This window comes from Spea bombifrons, chromosome 5 (assembly GCF_027358695.1).
Source record: "Spea bombifrons isolate aSpeBom1 chromosome 5, aSpeBom1.2.pri, whole genome shotgun sequence".
NCBI classification, from domain to species: Eukaryota; Metazoa; Chordata; class Amphibia; order Anura; family Pelobatidae; genus Spea; species Spea bombifrons.
This window is the reverse complement of record NC_071091.1, coordinates 108,097,431-108,119,260: the sequence shown is the minus strand read 5'-3', so window position 1 is coordinate 108,119,260 and position 21,830 is coordinate 108,097,431. Positions and strand designations below refer to the sequence as shown.

At 49.5% G+C, this 21,830-nt stretch overlaps 1 protein-coding gene across 1 annotated transcript; it reads right to left on the bottom strand.

The window, feature by feature from the left end:
* Window positions 1-690: 690 nt before the first annotated feature.
* Window positions 691-16,239, bottom strand: RHPN1 (rhophilin Rho GTPase binding protein 1). The gene is made up of 16 exons (XM_053465993.1): window positions 16,173-16,239; window positions 14,813-14,910; window positions 11,030-11,145; window positions 7,890-8,018; window positions 7,339-7,414; window positions 7,056-7,133; window positions 6,518-6,642; window positions 6,197-6,363; window positions 5,767-5,954; window positions 5,316-5,472; window positions 4,625-4,741; window positions 3,738-3,932; window positions 3,007-3,083; window positions 2,284-2,430; window positions 1,876-2,034; window positions 691-1,519 (listed from the first exon to the last, which is right to left on the bottom strand). Exons 2-16 carry the CDS (start codon window positions 14,882-14,884, stop codon window positions 1,313-1,315), a joined length of 2,010 nt encoding a protein of 669 aa, XP_053321968.1. The 5' UTR covers window positions 14,885-14,910; window positions 16,173-16,239; the 3' UTR covers window positions 691-1,312.
* Between the last annotated feature and the right edge of the window lie 5,591 nt (window positions 16,240-21,830).

The window sequence follows — 21,830 nt, the reverse complement described above, 5'->3', positions numbered from 1 at the left end:
GCGCCACCTACTGGTACAAATGGATGCTCTCGGTGCTGCTCCTGAGTACACGGGGTTAACATCGGGCATTTACCGAACTGAAAGCATTTCTTACATCCACCCAAAGCTCGCCTCGGTTTGAAGACAGAGAGCGGGACCTCCTTTACAGAACCGAGCGAGTGCAGCACTCGGGGGAGACAGACTCAGAAACACAGAACCCGCCGGCAGATCGGCCCCGTTCCACAGCTGTAACGACTCAAACCTTAATCAGTCGCTGGTCTTGTCTTAGATTCAGGAGCCGTATGTCTATCCCATGCATGTTTAATACCCTCACTGTATTACCCTCTACCACTTCTGCTGGGAGGCTGTTCCACTTATCTACTACTCAGTGACATAAAACATCCTTCCATTCCATCTACTCCTCTGAGCCCTACCATTTCCTGCCGGTCTTAACCCAATTGATTCTTCTAAATTCCCCGAGGGGGTTTATACAGAGAGGTTCCACCTGCTTCTAGTCGGCTGCCACGTTGGGTTTATTTGCCAACTCATACTAAGTTGCATTGAAAGCAGATTTGGCTGGTGGGTTGGAGGTCCATCAGACTCCCCCCGTGGCCATCAGACTCCCCCCGTGACCATCAGACTCCCCCCGTGACCATCAGACTCCCCCCGTGGCCATCAGAGTCTACGAAGAACCACGAATAACGACCACGAAGAACCAATTACATTTTATTTATTTATTTTTTCCTGATTTCCTACACTTTCCGGGGGAAGATCTGGCCGGATCCATCCACTTCAAGCTGAATCCACGAAGCCTCCGATTACCTTCCAAAATAATCAGATTAGTCGAGATGTCTGCCCTTCCCCCACCCCGAGTAGTCACATTACACAGAATGAAATGATACATTTCACCGCTCGATATCCAACATGGGTTGGAGCCAAGACGCCACGTCGGACGCAAACATGGCGCGTACGGGTCAACAGTACCGAGCCTGTCACAGAGCTCCTAACGACACACAGACATAAATAATTAGTAACATTTATATACAGCAACAACTAACGAGCAAAAATCTCCCAAAACGGGAAATCGGGCAGCTCCGTCTCAGAAGATGCAGTTCCACCGGTCGAGACGATTCCACCGCCGATCTCCACGAGGTCCGAGCACCTCCAGAGCAGGCATCTCTCAAGGCTTCCTAAAGCTTACGGCTCCTACTCCATTTCTACGAGGGTAGATTTCTACACCGGGTGCCGCCTCGCTTGGTGGCCCCCCCCGGCGGACGTCTCGCACAAGAGACAAGACTGGTGGGCTTTGCCTTCCACGCGGACCTCCCGTCCCTCAGTACAAGGACTCGCTGTTCTGGACGGCACTGAACGGCAGCTGAAATGCGTCGTTATTTGGGTCCTTTTTACGGGACTTGTTCTTCCTGTTCCAGATTAATAGCGTGCCGGTACACTTGGCGCCGAGGGCGGATTTTCGGTTGTTCTCCTTGTTACCGTCGAGGATCTCGCTAGACGTCAGCATAGAATCCTTCTTGTCCACCACCTGTAGGAGATGGACACGCATGAAACCCTGAGAAATTTCCCACACGGGCAGAGCTTAGTGCTTAAAGTGTCAGGGACAAGCTCTGATATGATGGCTGGAGTATCCCTCTAAAGGACGGAGGACGTAATACTACGTCCCCACAAACCACCGCTGTAATATTACGTCCTCCATCGTGACTGTTAAAGAGATCATTGGCTAACATCTGAGATACCCCCCAAGCGGGACGCACCGTAGGACAGGTTACGGAGCGGCTGCCCCCCACTTGCAGAGTTACTCTCACACCCCTTTGGTTCGGTGTCCAGCCCCTCTCGCGCTCCTGCCATACGTCACGCCGATAATAATCGATAAAGGTTTACCGTGCTCTGCGGGTCGGGGCTGAGGAAAGTCACCACTTCAATGTCCGCGCCATCTTTGCCGATGTTTTTAAGCATCTGGACAACTTCTGAGTGTTTCGACCAGCGACAGTCCTCCCCGTTCACAGAGACGATGTAGGATCCTTCTTTCACCCCGGCAACCTGAAACACACCGAGTTTACCGGACGCCACCAGCAGGAAGCCCCGCCGTGCGGCTACAAATATATCTATATACAAACAAATTCTATACATAAAATCCAAAAACATAATAATTCCGCACATTCCGCGCCGTCAAACCCTTCTGTCCTATTCCCAATATCCCGACAGCCTCCTTCCTCCCTCACGGCCGCCATTCTAGCCTTTTTCCCCCACCCTCTATCAGGTGGCGTCCGAACGATCGGCGATACGTACAGCGGCACAGCCTCCAGGGACCACCGCGGCGATAAGGACAGGCGAGTCCCCCCGCAAGGTGAACCCAAAGCCTCCGTCACCCCTCTCCAGGCGAACCTTCTGCGCCGAGCGCCACTTGTGTTTTGCGGAGAAGACGGACAGAGGGCCCTGGGGAGGAACAGAGACTGGTTATTAATCCGTGCAGTTACCCCCCATTCAAAGCTTCGTGGCGGTGAAGCCATAGGCGCTGGGAGGCGGATGAGCAGATGGATAGCGGGGCATAAAGGGAATCCACCCCTTGTATTCAAGGCAACTCTCAATGGGCAGCCAGGGGTCGAAAACCAACTCTTACCTTCACCTCCCGAAGCGGTTATCCCGCTAACAAATAACGCGATAAAACCCTAATTATGAAAAAAGTTCTAATGCCAACGGACCTGTGACAGATGGGCCCCTGAGGGCCGAAACGTGTCCCATTGTAAGATCATCCACATCCAAGAAAGAAGTCCTCCAAAGAAGACCCTGCGACAAAAGCGACGCCTGCTGCCCTACACCTCCAACTCTTATATTGCAGTGGCTGGCTGAGCATAATAAGAGTGCGCAGCATCCAGATCACCCGGAAACGGGCCTCAGAAAATAGCGCAGAAAGGCCATTTTCCGGAAATACATGGGTTCGGTCTCAAAACATTTCGTGAAACGAGACCAACAAGAGCGCCGAAGAATCCCCCGAAGATTCCTCAAACTCACCAGGCGATGGAAAACGTCCTTCACCTTCAGCTTCGAGAAAACCGGCATTTTTATCTCCGGCCTCTGCTCGGTTTTTGCTGGAAGAGAAACGTGAAACGGAATTACAGGTGTGCTCCGACAACCGAATCCTCGTACATGCGACAGGGACCTCGGGCGGTGAGACGGGGAACCTCTAATGGTGACAGGGACCTCGGGCGGTGTGACGGGGACCTCGGGCGGTGTGACGGGGACCTCTAATGGTGATGGGTTACTCTACGGAGACTCACGAGGAGGCTTGGAACAGCTCCTCGCATTTTAACACATAGGTCTAGAACGAGACGTCGCACCTCGCGGAGCGCGTGAGGAGACTTACACATACGTTATCTCTGTTATCTCATGAGTTCCCAAAGGGGGAATTTATACCCTTAAAAAAAGACGGAGAACCGTAATACAGGGTCGCAGCCTTTTTAAATACCGTGGGGAAACGTAGAGCGCTTGGCACCCCCATTACGTTCCCCGCTGACCTTCAAGAAGCCATTTTATTTGACGATATAACCAAGGGATCACCCAATCTCACCCTACGGCGGACTCCACGTTTTCACGGTTGACCGGTCAGGTGACAGGAGGGCTGGTGGCCCATTAGCCGATTTAATACATTTACATAAGGGGGCTACAGCTGGTGGGGGGGGCTGGGATACTGTACATTTAGTAAGGGTCACTTAATCTAACGAAAGATAACAATATGCTCTTACGCTCGATGTCCGGCGCGTCCCCCGTCTCGAAGAAGTCCTCCTCGTGGTCGATGTCCGAGTATTTTCCCAGGGACCTCTTGTGAGCCGAGGAGAGGACTTCCTGCAAAATGTCCATCTTGCGCAGAATCTTGCACAGGCCGTGGATCCTCATCGCCTCCTCGTGCTTCATAACGGCCTTCTTCAAATGGGCCTTACCTGCAGCGACACCAAAGGTTCAGGTAACACCGCGGCGCCCCCTGCTGTCAGAGGGGCGCAATACCCCGTACTTATTCTTTATACAGCTGCGCATGATTATTCTCAGCAATCACCTGATCTCCAGCTCCGTCTGAAAAGAGAATCCAGACCGGGAATACGATTTCCTATGGGCACCGTAGCCTGTATTAACCCTATAAGAACCAGAATCTAACACCAACGAATAAGCGCCTCTAGAGTTAAAAGATGCACGTGGGACATCACGATGAATTGTGAGCCCGATAAACGAACCGTTTCACATAATCGCAAGTCATTTCTGCAATAAATATTTTTATTCACACTGGCTACGGCCGTCCTGTGATCAGCAAACCCGCCGTGATGCTCCAAACCCTCGCAGCCGCTTCTAGCCACAACGCCAAGGGATGCCACAAGGTGGCGCTGGTTCCCTGCTTTGATAATTCGAGAGTCCGTACCACTCATGTTTCTGATTGGTCATTTTTATCATTTCTCCTTTCATTTTTGTACTCAGAGGGTTAAGGTTACTACTTTAATATGCATTCTTCTATAGAGGGGGTTCAGGGACATCAAACCGCCCCTTTAAGGCCGAACGCGGTAAAAACTCTACTAAACGATCAGGTCATGATAATGAAAAGCAATTGGGAGAGATGGCCGCAGAGCGTGGATGGAAGCATCACCTAGTTTCCGCCGTTCCTCAAGGTCTTGCAATAAAAACGGGACAGACGGACCCTCCGGAGCCGTCACGTGGAACTGAAGAAAGGCTTTCTCGTGTTCGCTCATTTCCGACTCCACAGCTGGGGGAAGAATAAAGCGGTTACACAGCAAAGCATCACGTGGGAAAAAGGAGTAAATGTATACAGCCCCGGAATAGAGTGTGATAATTATAAACTAAAAATAAAGAATTTAAATCGTTACTCAACAAACCCCCAGAGGCCGGTCCTCCCGGCGCTTACATAACAACTATCAAAAAACACCCGTAAAAAGGGGATTCCAGGAAATAAGCTTGGATTTGCTCATTCCTGGGGATTACGGACCGAACAATGGAGCTCATTGATTGGCTGCAGCCCTGGGTCGGGGTCTTTATCGGGGACGGGCGATTAATCCGGACCGTGTTCCCACCGGCGAGAATCACACCCAGCACGCCCTAAACCCCTTAACCTTCTCAGAGCCTGGAAAGGATCTAGAACCGGGGTGCTCCCTAGAGAAGGAAGCCATCACAAAACCCTACATAGCTACTGGTGCAAAAAAGTGGCTCGTCTCCAATAAAGTGCAATTATTGCCCTGGACACAAGTGCCTGGAGTTATAGGAACCCCCCGAGCCCCAGGGGGACTAGAGACGATCGGATTGCAAGCTCTGCGGCCACTTACTGGTGAAGTCACAGAGCGCGTTGGCCGCGTGAAAGTGCGAAAGTGCTTTGAAGTGCTCGGCTTTGACTCGCACCATGGTGGTCCACGAGAAAGGGACGTAGTCCTTAACGGGAGGGTGAGTCATGGTCCTGTACACCAGGGTGTACACGTCTTCCACCTGGAGACCGAAGAGGTACACGTCATACGCCCGACACACTTCTCGTTCACACGCTCTACAAATAACCCCCCCGAGCGACACAAAGACCCCCAGGGGAACCGGGAGACGGATCTGTACGTAGAGGACATCAGGTGGATACTTTCTATGTTTTCACCGGATATCCTCTATATACAAACACCCTGTGTCTGCCCCCCCCCCCCGTGGTCCGGGGCCGCTTTGTGCTTTGGTTGAGCGTCTCGCCCGCCGGGGGCATTTGCTGGAATCGGGCCCCTGACGTTGATGCTCTCGCATTACCACCGCAGCTTCTTGTGCCATCCGCAGCTCGCTCAGGAACGTGCTCCGCGTGTTCTCCAGGGCAAACTTCTCAAAGATGCACTCCTGAACCTGCGCGACCATCAGCCGGACCAGCATGCTCAGCGAGGCTGCGCTCATGTCTAGGCTCGGCGCGTTGGAAAAGTTTTCTTTCAAGTAGTTAAAACACCCTGGGGGGGGGAGAAAGATCCTCAGCATACGATGGACACTGCGACTGATCCAACTCCCAGCATGCTCAGCCAGCTAAGTCCTAGAATGCTTATCAGGTTCTGAACTCAGGACAAGGCCTTGAAGACGCGACCCATTAGCTGCTGTTGGCTTAGCGCCCCTGGGGCCGGTCCCGAGGGCCGCACGGACACCTAGGAAGCTGCATGCAGCCATTTAGAAACACATGCGAAAGGCAGACACTTACCGGCAGCTTTCTGAAACGCCTCGATGGCCGTCTCCACTCCTTCCACCGACAGCCTGTCCTCTCTGGCCCCCATCTGGGTGTGCAGGGCTCCCATGTTGAATAACACGCTGCCTTTCTCGAAGGCCAGGGCCCTCTGGCAGGAAGGGACCCCGGTGAGAGAATCGTACCTGCGGGGGCAGAGGGGGCAATCACTGGCAGGAACCATCCCTGCCGGCATCACAAGCGAACACGGTGCGGCCAACCAGAGACATCCCGTTATACCAGCGCAGGCTACTGGTTACCGGTTGGGGGTCAGGTGACCATATACGGAGCTGCACTGACCAGTGAAAGTAGACACCCAGGTTTCCGTTGGGTGGGACGAATCGGTTATCCAAGAAGTACAGCTGATTGTAATACTCCATGAGAAGCTCCAGTCCGGCCTCGCTGCGGCTCGGGGTCCTCATAGCCTGGAGACGGCAAAGAACCCGAATTACCGCCGAACCCAGACAGACGCGGGAAGGTGTCATCTATTCACGCCGACATGCTGGTGGTGGCGGGATCCCTGTCTTATTACTGGGCCAATGAGAGACAGCCGTCTCAGCTAGGGTGGGCAGTACCAATAATGGAAGGAACCTACAGACGCCGCCATGTCCCCCCTCCTGCTTGGAGAAGAACTACCTGGCAACTTGACGCTGGATTGCGTTCACCGATAGATGGCGGACTTATAGCGCAGAGATGTCCAGACCAACGTTCCCATACTTAACGGGGGAACCTATCTTAAAATTCATCGTACGGCGAGCTCGGTGAACATTCTGCGGAATTAGTAGAATAATCCGGAGCGAGCGCGTGCCGAGCTGCTCAATTCAGGAGAGTCACTCACCTGGCGCAGGTGGTTGAATTCCCGGATCTCCTTTTCGTAGACGTGAGGATCTTCACCGTAGTGACTGCTGATGAAATCCTGTCCAGCAAACAACGGATGCACGTGAAGTGCGTACATATACACCACGTACACAAATATAAAATAACATGAAAGCTTCATCTGCCAGCAAACGCAACACAGAAAGCACAAGCCAAGAGGCTGCTTGGTTAACCCCCCCCCGTGTCCACACCGGCCCCTAGATCTACCCCACTGAATTATGGGTAGAAAGGTGTGAAAAGCTCACCTTCAGCTGCTCGGTGACATCCAGCTCCTTCGTCTCCTTTAATCCTAAGGGTATCATCGGGACGCTGATTATGCCGCTGAAACAAGACAATCATCAGGTCAGCAGACGCCTCGAGCCGACGCCGGTGTCCAACGGAGCCCCTTCCATCCGAACATCCAGCACCTTCGGGGTTACGATACCACGATCCAGACCGTAACGGGGACGCTAGAAGAGCCGAGCGGCTCCTACCAGCCATCGAGTTCTACGTATGTGGAGTGTTACAGGCTGAATGTGGAGATATCAGCATTATTACCACTATAGAGAGCGTTACCGTGCCGCACCATGGTGAAGAACCTTAAGAGAAATGCCCCTGAGCCCTGTGAACAGCCCCGGGTCAGTAAGAATTCCAGAAGCCATTCTGGCAACGGGAATTCCCGACGTCATCAAAGGGCCTTTGGCTTTTATAGTCACAGCTTTCTCTTTCTGTGCGGGCCGGTTTGTAATTCAGAGGATCCGTCAGTAGATATCGGGATGTGGAAAGGGTTTTAGGTCGGGGGGCAGCTGTCCCCTACCTGTCGTTCTGGTAGATCTCCACAGAGCTGTTGAGCTCAGCGAGTTCCTCCTTGAGGAGCTGAAGGTTGGAGTTGACGTAGCTCAGCTCCAGGGCGACCGTCTCCTTCACTTTGTGGTTGGTAGTGGCGCTAGGATGAGAAATGAAGAGGTTAAAAACGCGGGGCCGCCGATATATATTTTCTCTCCCCACCGGTGGTTTCACCAGGACCAGGGCCCTTCATAACACAGAATGAAGTCAGGGAGATGACATTGTTTTCACCCTCCTGTAGACTATGAGCTTAGTGAACTCCTCCAAGACGCCATATGCAGAGGTCATAACCCTGCCTGTGGCCCTTAGAAGAAGAATCCAAGAAGATTGGGCAATGCATCTCGTTTACCCACATCCCTTGGAAACAAATGGTTAATTATAAATGGAGCATGGTCATGGATCCTGACTGCGGCCCTCGTGTCATCTAAGTGAGTGAATAAAGACTGTAATTCCCAGCGATGATTGTAACGTCTTCTTCCATGGACAGCAGGATTACCGACAATTACTAACCACTAACACACCGGTTTGGCCAAGGAGAAGACTTAAAGATTTAAACATTGGTGCTCCAGGCATTAAGCATGAAGTCTCAAAGATGGGGAGAGTGTGTGCATGTGAGAATGAGTGTGTGAGTGAGAATGAGTGTGTGAGTGAGAATGAGAATGTGTGAGAATGAGAGTGTGTGAGGGAGTATGTGTGAGAAAGAGAATGTATGAGAATGAGTGTGTGTGAAACTGAGTGTGTGTGAGCATGAGTGTGTGAGTGAGAATGAGAGAAAGTGTTTGTGTGAGTGAATGTGATACATTGTATCAAAGCTATTTTACTCATCATGTATTAACTGCAACATTCTTTGCACCATTAGCAACGCACGTCCTATTCACTGCTTGTACAGCGCTATGGAATACGATGGCGCTATATAAACCAACATATATGATATAAATAGGAAGGTTGTTGTTGCATCGGCCAGAAGGAGGAGGCGTCCTTTTCCTTTAGAAGAATCCGCTCGCTTTCACACAGCAGGGCACATTGTTGCTTTGAAGGCATTCGGGGCCCTTTGTGCTGCAAACCCATTCAGGACCCACAAAAAGCCCCTCTCTGTCTGCTCCACGCCGCCGAACTCTGCCACACAAAGGGCCGCGGGAAGATAATGCGCAGAGATGCCGGGGAGGACTGAGTCACGAATCTGCTCCATTGTGCGTCCCTTATCTGTGCGGACAGCAGAAAGCCAGGAGCGGCCCCTGCAAGTGTCACACGGAGAGATACAAAGTGACACATTACCCCGGGGGGGGTCTTTCTGGTTTTCTTGTTTTTATTATTATTTAACTTATTTTAACAAATGTGTGTAGAAGCTAAAGAGTCTCACAGATACAAATATTATTCTCGCACCCGTATCGCACCGCACCGAAACTCTCCGGATCATTAGAAAAGGTAGGAGCTTCCAGCGCGTGGCTTTAGTTTGTGAATCCAACATATGCCGGGGTGCTTTAAAAGCCAAGAAACACACGTGATGTCACTCAAAACCCCAAAAACATACAATACGTATCATGGCCTCTTTAGTGGCATGTAACACGTATGACGGGACAGAGCGGACGCGGTCACGCAGCAGAGAGCACGGAGTGTGCCCATCCATCTTCCGTATCTGGTGCTTTTATCTCTATGTCTGCAATTATCATATGAGAGCAGCATTGTCGCATTCAGCAGATTTGCCCCCATTCCCCACCCCCCAGCTATGTGTTAGGCATCCCCCTCTGCGCGGTATACACTCTCGGCATTCAGAGCGTGCATGCGCAGAAAGCGCTTCTTTACTGCAACGCGGTGCTTTCCTGACAGTACTTAGTGGCCAAGAACCGCAGGACCACAGCCTAGGAAGGCAGCTGCAGCGGCAGGGCGGCAGCTTACACCTCAGATAAATGCCGTTGTATTTTTAAGAGATAAATGGCATCTTCGCTAATGAATTCTGCCGGCTAATGACAGACTGCAAGCAGTAGTGTATTCTGGCCTAGGCAGGGCGGCAGATCTCTTGGGTGAGATCACCGATCCCCCATTAAAAATATGGAGGGCTGTGCCAAGCTCAGCAGTAAGGAAGGCTGTGGGGGGGGGCGTCGTCGACTGGGGGGCCGCCGGATCATGTTTTCTTTTAAGATTCAAAATCAACAAAGCCGGGTTGTTTTCCTCGGGTCACTTGGTAGAAAATGCTGAAAGTTAATGAATTTATCTAATTCGCCCTCCAGCTGTTGGGTCCTTTTTCTGGCGTGGGGGGGGGGGGTCGCGGCATCTCGGTTCATCCCACGAGCCGCCATTATTGCTGCTTTGTTTTTCTTTCATTTCAAACAGAACAGAACCCCCCCCCGGAAAGTCCTGCGCAGAGGAAGCCGCTTTAAACCCGCATGACGGTCGACGCTGACAAAAACCTGGTTTTATCTCATTTTGCCCCAATAAACCCCCTTTATCTGCAGACCTGGAGCCGCCATCGCTGTCAGTCATGTGATATTTTGGGTGACTTTCCCGGCTCAAACACCGCACTGAGCTGACGCTTTATGGCGATGCTAATGAAGTCCGTTCCGCAATAGACTTTGATTAGTCAGGGAGTCCAACTGGGTGATTAAGACTGAGGCATTCTACTGTTTCCCACAGGCAGTATGATAAGGAGTCGGGGGGGGGGTGTCTAGTAGATTGGGCTACTACACAAGCACCCGGGAGAGCCTACGGAGATGCTGGGGGCAGTATGGGTGTCTTTATGCTCGGCGACGATCGCAGACGGCGTCTCTCTGAATGAGCGGGGATCGGATACAGATAATCCCACCGCTGCCAGCGCGTATCGGGGGAAGCGGATTAAGGCCGCGGAGACATAACCCTCTCAGGAAGGATTAGGCAGCGCGGCCGGTGACACAGAACGCTTCCAAGAACCTGACAATTTTTTTGGGTGGGGGGGGGGGGGTTAACCCTTTGAGCGCCAGGCTTCTGTGTAACACATCGTCCGTTCCTCGGGGCCGGGGAACTCGTGATGGTATCTGCGGGATTAGCGCGGTTGCCGAATAAGAGGCCGTGCTTGGTGTAGGAACGCACCGTTTAGCAGTCAAAGCCACGCGCGCACTTAACAGCGCCGGAACTCACCGGAAGAGGTTTTCGGCTCCGGCCCTCATCCTGATCTCCTTGTTGATTTGCTGGTTGATCCGCGCCCGGCGGTGCTGGAGTTTACTCCGCTGGGACTGGGCAAAGGGGTCGCATCCCTGCAATACAACAGAAACGACAGCCAGTTAGGGGACCGGCAGGATTATTCCTCCCCATTACCTTTTTTCCCCCCTCTATTGTTAGTTGCTGACAGGTTATTTACGGGATCTGCCATGCTTCAGCTTCCATATATTATATTTAAATTATTATATCATAATTACACCAACAGCCAAACGAGGAGTACCAGCCCTAGGAGGATCGAATGAATGAATGAATGCTAAACGCTGCGGGAGTGCGAAGCCACCAAGGGGTTAAACGCAGGAGAGACAGTTAGGACTCCAATGGTGGAATAGGTTTTAGTGACCTTTACAACGCATGCATGAGGCGTATGTCCATCTCCGGAACACTGGCATGTTATTTATGGTAGATAAACGGAACAGCCTCCCAGCAGAAGTGGTCGAGGGCAATAGCAGGCTTTCTCCTGCCGTAACGAGTATTTAACTCCACAAGTTGGTAAATAAACCCAGATTCTCACGGCACATATCTGGAAGGAGGGAAGGTAATGAGGGCAGCCAAAGAGAATTTATAACATTGTTTTTTCTCCGTTCAAGCATTTCAAATAAAATTGTAAAAAAAATAATAAAAAACAAAAACGGATAAAATAGAGCAAAACAATTTATAAAATTATAAAAAAAGCCCTTGAAATGTTACAAATAAGTATTTTTGTTTGTTTTTGAAGAACATTAAAAGTGTTTGTATGAAACAAATCTGACCCAAAAAGGGTCTTTTTTAAAAATAAAATTCTGATGGAGTCGTGGATGTTGATGTCTTTTGTTTGTTTTAGTAACAGCCGTCGCCGCCAGCAACACGGAAAAAAAATAATATTTGTTCTTAATTATCTTTCTCTTTATTTATACAGAGACCTCGCCGAGCTGAACGATGAGCTTACGATCTAATGACTGAACTGGAACGATAAACAGGAACTGGAAATTTCACTATTTATTTTTTCCATACGGTTTCAGAATTCCTGCTGAGAGTCGGAGGCCCGGAAAAAATATTTATATATAAAAAAATAATAATAATAAAATAATAATAATAAAAACTTTATATAATAATCAAATATTAAAACAAAAATAAAAAATATTAAAATAAAATAATAATAATAAAAAATGTATATAATAATCAAATATTAAAATAAAAAAATAATAAAATACTAAAAATAATATTAAACACAAAGTAAGCACCCGGACTCTATCACCGCCCATAGGACACAGCAGGTATCCGACGCCCAGCGCAGGAAGGAAGGAGCTTAAGTTTTAGCACGAACTGAGAATCACCAATGCAAACATAGTGAAATCACTGGTGCAGGACTCTACACGCCACAAAAATTATAATATCAACCCAGGACAAAAAAAAAAAAAAGAAAAAAAAGGTTTTAGAGGCACAATTTCATCCCATTTGGCCGCCGTCCCATCGCAGGGCCCAGGCGGTGCCAGACTCCGGGGCGGCCCACCTCTCGCAGGAAGGGAGATGCGAGCCAGCTGGGGCGGCCAGGGGGTCCTCCTCCTCACGTCAGGAAAAGAGCGTCAGCTGGGGAGATCAAAGCCTCGGCCGTGAGGGATTCCCTCGCACGCTTAACCCTCTGGGTGCTGGCGGGTGCTACAGGCGCTGGGCTACTGCTGTGGATTACGACTCTCATAAAGCTCAGCCGTGGCTCCTAAAACCGTACTGCCTGCGCTCAAAGTTTTGCGGCATCTTATACTCATTTCTATAGGTCGATCGTAAATCCCCTGAATCCATGGATTTGCCCCATTTCTATGCCTCTTAAAACCGGCAAAAAGCCAGCCAGATCTGCGGCTAACCCCGGGCAGCGCGGCCGCGCACGTTGGGTCCCCCCTCCGACCGGTCGCTCGTAGGGCACGATTCACTTTACAGCTAATTAGACGGACGCATTGCTATTTTTAGAAGCCGTGGAATTCCAGTAACGCTAACAAACCGTTCATCATTCTGCGCTGAAGCCTCCGGCTCAGGTGCAGCCCCCCCGGCAGAATAACAAAGAGAAAAGGGGGTCCGCAGCTTTGGAGGGGGCCCAAGGAACGAGAGACTGCGTCTCAGCAACCGATCCGGACCGAGGAACAGAGAGACTGCGTACAAGTGACCAAGCTGACCCGATCCAAGCGTGTGCCACATTATTCCGCCCCCTGACCATCACCTCCTCCGGGTTTTCACAGATCTGCCCCCCCGTCCCGCACGCACCTGCCTCTAAACATTTCAGCGTTCCCTAAAATAATACCTTGGGGGAGAGAAGAGAGAGACGGGGGATGGGAGAGACATTTAAATACATAAAGGGGTAAAGGAGGGAATCTAACACTAGAGGGTCAGAGACTGAGATGGGATGGAAGGCAATTTTAGTTTACTGAGAGGGGGGGTAGATAAATGGAATGGCCTCCCAGCAGAAGTGGTAGAGGGTAATACAGTGAGGGGATTAAACATGCATGGGATAGACATACGGCTCCTGAATAGACCAACGACTGATTAACGTTTGAGTCGTTACAGACTGGGGGCCGGATGGGGCCGATCTGCCGGCAGGTTCACCGCTCTCCTCTCTTGTACAGCACTTTGGCGCTATAGAGGTTACTGATGATGGTGACGGTGGTGATGTAATGATGATGATGATGATGATGATGATGTAATGATGATGATGGTGACGGTGGTGATGTAATGATGATGATGTAATGATGATGATGATGGTGACGGTGGTGATGTAATGATGATGATGATGCAATGATGATGATGATGTAATGATGTAATGATGATGATGATGATGGTGACGGTGGTGATGTAATGATGATGATGATGTAATGATGATGATGGTGACGGTGGTGATGTAATGATGATGATGATGTAATGATGATGATGACGACGGTGTACACGGTGTTTTGTATATTGTAATTTTACACGGGAAGCACGAAGTGCAGATATCAGCCGGCAACAAACAGAACGGTATTTATGTCGCCGTATCCGGCCCTAAATGTGATTCCTACCCCGGCGCAGGGGACCGGCTACAAAACACACAACCAAACGTCACATCTATGCCAAACACAGCTTCCACCGGGGGGGGGGGGCGTCTAACCTGCCCATTTAGCCCATTCATTCTTTAGGAGAGCTTTAGGGGCATCCGAAGCTTTGCTTCAATACTTTTAATGTCTTCCACTTAAGGTCTATTCCAGGTATCCACTACTGTTTCAGTAAAGTACACTGACCTCTTGCTTCCCGTATGACGTGGGTCGTCTGAACGATATTTCTGGCCCTTATTAATGGGAAATCCTTTTAAGTAATAAAGCGCGAGGGTTTATTTATTTATTTACGGGATCTCCTAATTAAATAATTCTTTAAAGCGGATTTCTTTTCTTTTTTGCGTTATAAGAGGAGAGGAAGGAATAATGGAACGCGTTAAAGCTCCCCATATTAGCTATACATTATACAGGGCCCAGGGGGGGGGCAGGGAGATGAAACCGCAATCCCACTGCCAACTCGCAGGGGGGTCCCTCTCGCACGGGGTGATGGAAAGCCTTTCAGGGGGCCGCCCCTCTCAGGCGCTTTCTGTCGGGGGCCGCCTCGCTAAGGCATCCGGTACAGAAGGAGAGGAGTCCCCTGCTCCCAAGAGCTTGCAATCTAACGAAAGACCAGCAATTCATAAAGGAGAAGCAGGCGGAACGCACTCACCTTGCGGACGCTGCCTTCAGTGTCGTGGCGCGGCGGGAAGGGATCGGGGTCTGAACTCACCGGCTCCATCATCCTCAGCGAGAAGAGACTCGGGAGGTCTGCGGGGGGCGAGAAATTAGTGACACAAATACAACACACAACATATACATGTATATACACAATATACACACACGCACATATATACATACATATATATACCGTACATACACACAACATATACACATATATACACACACACATATATATATATATATACACACGCACATACATATATATACCGTACATACACACAACATATACACATATATACACACACAGATATATATACAATATACACACACGCACATACATACATACATACATATATATACCGTACATACACACAACATATACACATATATACACACATACATATATATACACACACACACATATATATACACCGTACATACACACAACATATACACATATATACACACACACATATATACACAATATACACACACACACACACACATACATACATATATACACACAACATATACACACACACATATACAATATACACACACGCACATACATACATATATATACTGTACATACACACAACATATACATAGTAGTAGTATCCTGTAAGTAAGATATCCTTGGGGCCCCTATACGACCCGGATCTGGGGGCCCATAGGTGGACTGTATTGAGGTGGGCAGGCCCACCCACACGTACACCTGTCAGATGGCTTGTAGACCTAAAATACAGCCAATTCACCTGTTCTCAAGCATGAAACTCCTGAAGGCAATCCTTAGGGGCACTTCTGGGAATTGTGCTGTTTGATAATAAGCAAAACAGACCCAGATCCCGAGCCCTCTCCCCTAAATACCCCACACAGGGCAACACGAGGCTGAATTACCTCACAGCATCCCTGCCTCCACATATACGAATCTCTGCATTTACCCCCAAACCTCTTCTCGCCCCCCCCATCTTAGAGAAATACCCCCATGCGTTATACAGACCTCCTAATACCCCCCACTACGCCCAATCACTGCTTCCCCATAGACACCCAACAGGTACCCCCCCACACACTGCATCATCTGCACCATCTGCACCATGCCCTCCCTCAATTACCTCCACTACTTGCCCACCGCACTCTTTGCCCCGCTAGTTAACCCACTCGATGCCGCTAAGTGGGCAGCCTAGTGGGAGCCAATGCGCAACACTGCATGGTTAATAGCCCCCCTCTCAGTCTCGGAGGGGTATGTCTGCACCTATACACTTCCCAGACATTTCCTGCCCTCTTCGTCAAGGTTAAGCCCCGTTCTCCTTCCCCATTTGCCCCTCATGACTCATAAACCCCCCAGGTACCTGCGCATCTGCCCCGGAGCCAGCCCGCCTGCCCCACACACACACACACTGATACCCAGCGGGGAGGGACCAGCACTGGCGGGTGACGTCAACCATCCACTGCACCAATGAGCTCCACTCGCTTCATCCCCCTTCACCAATCAGCAGAGCGAAGAGGCGGGTACCCAGGCAGAGAGCGAAAGCTTGGGTTTACAGAGAGGACCTGAGTCTCCCATGGCAACAGAGGAGCTCGGCACGCCGGGTGACGTCAGGCAAGGGGCGGAGAATGAGGCGTGTTTTTTTACCAGTCTATGCGTGGTGTGATGGCGCCACCTGCTGCTTTAGAATGGGCACTGCAGAGAGCAGGAAATTAGTAGCATACATACCAAGTCCTGTTACCTGTAACGCAGGTGCTGCGTATGTGATTGGCCGCTGCTCGGAATATAGATGAGGGGGGCTTTGCAGTTAGTGGGTTATGAACGGCTGTTGCGGAGTTAATTCTTGATGAAAAACTGAGATGGACCGCTATTGGCTAAATGCATTCCATCTGAAGAAGAGACCTCTGAGTCCTGAAAGCTTATGTTACTTTAGATCTTTTTTCTTCTATGTCAGACCTGATAAAAGGTATGGGCTTCGACGACAGAGTCCTGCTTAGGTGTGTATGGAGATTAGCGTCCGGTTACATACGGATCATACAGGCTGTCTCGTGTGATCCCGGGGCTGTCTCATTATTTATAACGTGCCGACGCGATCTCCTGCGCAGACAAAGCCGGCGCCAAAAGGAGCTACAATAAACTCGAAATATTAACACGGGAATGGGGAAAGGAGATCCGGGGTTGACGGTCGCTACCAGCCGACCGACACAAAGAACGGGCCACAAAAGCATCGTTAATGAGTGGAAGGTCAGCAGAGGTCAGAAACGTTAAACGCCAACACGGGGTGAAAAAACACTTCCTTACCGTATTTATTTTAGGAAATGATCAGCGTTCCGGGGACTCTCTAAATGAGCGGAAGAATTAACCCTTTAATAGCCCGTCGTGAAGATTCTATGTAGCGAGTGGCCGAATGTGTTACCCCTAATACCGGTCGCCATGGAAACCTTGACTTGTCATTATTTGAAGTTACACTGAATGGAGTCACCTGCATTCAAGCAGGGATATCAACCATAACATACCGGGAGCAAAAGCACCAACTGGGAGTCTTATATAGAAAGGAGTCAGATCCAGAGTGTGTGACCCCGAGAATCTACCCCGAGACCATAAGATTGGGGCAAAAAGCCCCGGGAGTTCCCGGGTGTGATTCTCAGTAATGCCCGGATAGAAGTTCCGGTGGATCCGTAAATGCGAGGAGCGGAGCCGGACAGGGATGATTAGGTGACCCCAGCACTTTAAGACCCCCGCTCCATGAGAACCCTCATCATATTCCCAGTGACTGACACCTGTCACTCTGCTATGATGGATTTGATTGGTTGGTATGTAGACCCCAAAAAGTACTATCCTTAGTGCAACGGCTCAGCGGGTAAATTCCCTGCCTTCGGAAACCACTCAATCCTCAGGGTTGCCCAATTGAATCCCAGTAGAAACAATTCAGTCCTTCATCCTTCTCTGGCGGGTGAGCTTAATTATGCTTTGGCCAATTCATATAACCAAAACCTCTCATTTATATTATGTTTATAGATTTGTTGCCAACTTTATTAGGGTAAGAAGCGCAGACAGTTTTTGTTTCTTGTATACATTGTACAGCCAATACACTGTTTCTTGCAGCATGCTTACACCTGTTTGGTAGGCCTCGTATTATACATTTGTATTATTTGAGCCTGTGACTAGCTTAGCGCAGCGACATTTTTTCTTTTCCCTGTTTGCACATATTTGAGGTTGTTGGCTCCTCATCAGTCTGGTTGCAGCTTGCTGTCCAGGGGTTAATGGGGAGGAGGTTTAATTGCACCTCCCCCAACACATTAATAAGGTTTTGGTAGCAGTATAAACTGCTTTGTGTGCCCACTATGTAGGAGGTGAGAGTAGGTTCTCACCCTATTGAGAGTGTGCCTTGACGTGGCGGGTGAGCTTAATTATGCTTTGGCCAATTCATATAACCAAAACCTCTCATTTATATTATGTTTACATATTTGTTGCCAACTTTATTAGGGTGAGAAGCGCAGACAGTATTTTGTTTTTTGTGTTCATCCTTCTCTGGTTGATAAATGAGTGATAATTGCATAGTTTGGTCTTGGGCTTATTTCCAACCGGGGAATAATTTAAAAAACATAACTTTGAGATGTTTTTATGGAAATGAGGAAAAAAATACAAAGCTATTTATTACATAAGCCATATCTGTCCCTAAAATAGTTTTTAGCATCACTAACCCAGCCATAAATACCCTGATATTCCGTCCCACCATATAGAGAAAAAACCAGCAAGCTTTGGGTGCTTTTATACGTTTATACTCATATTTACACTGAGGAGTAATCATCATGAGCATCAGACAAGTATTTACTACAATATCCAGTGATCTTTGCTCCTCGGGGGCGGGGCTTGCATCACTGCTCACAGGATGATTTGATGATCGAGCTTCATTTAACACCTTTATTGATGCTTTATTGAAAATGTCTGATCTGAATTCTGTTTTATTCCCTTTTGAAGTAAAAAAAAAACTAAATCAGCAAAAAATATTTTTTCCCAGCCTTGCGGAAAGTGTTTGTTTTGATAAAAAAAAACAAAAACTGGCGGAAATGGGTCAAGGAAATGCAAGGCCATTATAGGGGTCTCTCTGCATCTTAATATTCTTACAAGAAGGGTATGTGTGACAACCTCCAAGGGGATCTCTATCTATACCGGGAGCAGGGCAAAAAATAAAAATATAATTAGTTTGTTTTTTTAAAAAAAATATGCCCCAATAGCCTATAATCAGAAAATTACAAAAACCTCCCCCATACCAAGATATATTAAAAACACTAGAGAATAATATGTAAGGGATCAATGAGCCCCTCTAGAACATAAAAAATGGTTTTGGGGTATTACTATAATGTTTCTGAACATAAATTGGGTATAATAAATCCTAAGTGAAATTACATTTTCTTTATATGTTATTAATCGTATTATTCTTATTTATTAATATTAGTACTAATTACATTATCATAATTTATTTGCCAAAGTTAGCCGTATCGATAATTTCCTGCACTTTTTGTAACCGACACTTCCGTGTTACTTCAGATTTTTATGGAAATACCCTGCAGAGGCGTTTTATTGCCGGTAAGACGTAGGACTTTCACCTTGCAAAGGCTTTGGCGCCAGTTTTGGTAAATTGGGGGTGGGGTTTAGGGGGAAGTTAGTTAAGGGGGTGTGACACGAGCCTGAGGGACATTTTGTAGTCACCTCACCTTGTGTTGTTTTTCCCGCCCTCCCTCCCTGTTTATTGTGTTATGTTGGGGTATTTCTGCCAGGGGGGGTAGATTACCAGGCATCTAGGGGGTGTGAATGCTCTGGGAGGAGCGTTTGGCGGGGGGTCCGGTGGTGCTGGGAGCCTCAGGTTTGGGCATCTTGGTATGTCTGTCCCTTTGTTTGCCTGGTAGTCTTTATGGGTTTTGTTAATTATTTATGTTTATTGATGTTATTTTTTAGACTTGGGTGCCGGCCAACTCTTCGTGTTCATCTTCGTTAGGGGAAAAATCTTCGTATTCCGTGAATATTCGCCGTTCCTGTGTTCGGTTCGGGCGAATATTCGTGTGCATTCTTTGTGTTTGTTTTTTTTTCCGTTTTTTGTAGAAGGGGTTAATACGGGGTTAACGTGGTATGGACTACGCAGCAGCTTTGGCGCCAGAAGATTAAATGTCCGTACAAGCAACTCTATTGGTCGCCTGCAGGGGCCTCCTCTGCCATCAACCAATGAAGTACACCTGTACAAGCAACTTCGGACTTTTAACAGTGGTCTCTGCCGGCCAAGTTAACCACTGACGGTGAACCTACGGATTTACCATTCCCATTATCTCTGCAGCATCGCAGGGGTTAACGGGAACAGAAATCTGTAGGTTCGCCGTCAGGAGTTAAAAAGGCCATGTGAGTGAGCGTATTGGTCACCTGCAGGGTCCTCCTATGGGATCAAACAATTGGTTAATGCCAGACGAGCCTCTGTTGGGGACCAATAGGGTCGCTTGTACAGACTTTTAAAATCCTGGCCCAGCAACTTGGCGGACCTAACACTTCGTGACCGCGTCAGACAGTGGTGGAACTACCGGGGTCGCAGGGGTCGCGACCGGGCCCTGGAGTTCTGCCAGTCAGGGGGGCCCAAGGGGCGCCGAGCGGTTGCTGAAAACGACCGCTCGGCAACTCTTGGGCCCCCCTGACTGACAGAAATCCAGGATACCTCCGCTCCCCGCTGCCGCTGCCGCCCCGCCCCAACCGCCGCCGACCCCTGCCTCAGCGCTGCCCAGAGTGCAGTGTTGGGAGCGTGAGGCGTTTGTCTCGGGTGCCGGCGCTTCACACTGAGCGCCGGCATATGATGTCATATGCCGGCGCTCAGTAGTGAAGCGCCGGCACCCGAGACAAACGCCTCACGCTCCCAACACAGGAGTTGACGGTAAGTGACCTACAAAGTGGCGGTAGGGAGGGAGTGGGTAGATCGTGAGAAGGGGGGGTAGGGAGGGAGTGGGTAGATCGTGAGAAGGGGGGTGGTAGGGAGGGAGTGGGTAGATTGTGAGAAGGGGGGGTGGTAGGGAGGGAGTGGGTAGATCGTGAGAAGGGGGGGTAGGGAGGGAGAGGGTAGATCGTGAGAAGGGGGGGTTGGGAGGGAGTGGGTAGATCGTGAGAAGGGGGGGTTGGGAGGGAGTGGGTAGATCGTGAGAAGGGGGGGTTGGGAGGGAGTGGGTAGATTGTGAGAAGGGGGGGTAGGGAGGGAGTGGGTAGATCGTGAGAAGGGGGGGTAGGGAGGGAGAGGGTAGATCGTGAAAAAGGGATAGATGGGTGGGGGGTGGGGGGGCCCTTAACAGATTCTCGCACTGGGGCCCTGAGGTTTCTAGTTACGCCCCTGGCGTCAGAGGTCATCGTTTGTCAGGACTGGTCAGCAGCGTCAGTAGAGGAACGGAGACCAGTATGCAGGAGAAACAGGCACGGTACTTAGGTGATCAGTCCCAAAAACGAAGTTGAAGGAGAAAGCCAAAAGTCGGTACACAGGTGCAGGAGCGAAGGGTCCGAATATATAGAGTAGTGAAGGCAAGCCGGGTCTGGTACACAGTAAAAGGGAATAAGGAGCACTCAGGCGATACGTAGGGTAAGCACAATAACTGAGCACTGAGCAAAGCTCAGTGCTCGTTTTTAAACTTGCCGAGCAATAAAGTTTTGTTAGAGGGCGCATTAGTATCGGCCACTGGGAGGAAGAAGGAGACGGATGCCGCGGCGATGAGTCCCGTACCCGTGGATAGTGGGTACTCCGGTGAGTCGCTGCGGCGTGTTCTGACCGCTGGGCCCTGACATCGTTCTACAATCATTACAGCATTCAGGGATTCTAAATCGGACTGCCATGCTTACGCTTTATTGCAACTGACCGTTCCAACAACTTACTCAAAAAAGAGACTTACTGGCCTAGATACGGTCACACTGAAGGGTCTCAAAGAATACATTTCTTTTTTCTTATATACGGAGTTCTTGAGAAATGTGTTCGCTCTCTTGTAACGGCCGGAGCGGTTTG

Bases quoted from the DNA above. Each gene is read 5' to 3' on its own strand.
- RHPN1 (XM_053465993.1), bottom strand. From the start codon at position 14,884: ATGATGGAGCCGGTGAGTTCAGACCCCGATCCCTTCCCGCCGCGCCAC. The intron at 6,364-6,517 runs GTCAGTGCAGCT...CTGCCCCCGCAG, and splicing joins CTGGGTGTCTACTTTCACTG to GTACGATTCTCTCACCGGGG. The intron at 5,955-6,196 runs GTAAGTGTCTGC...TCCCCCCCCCAG, and splicing joins GGCGTTTCAGAAAGCTGCCG to GGTGTTTTAACTACTTGAAA.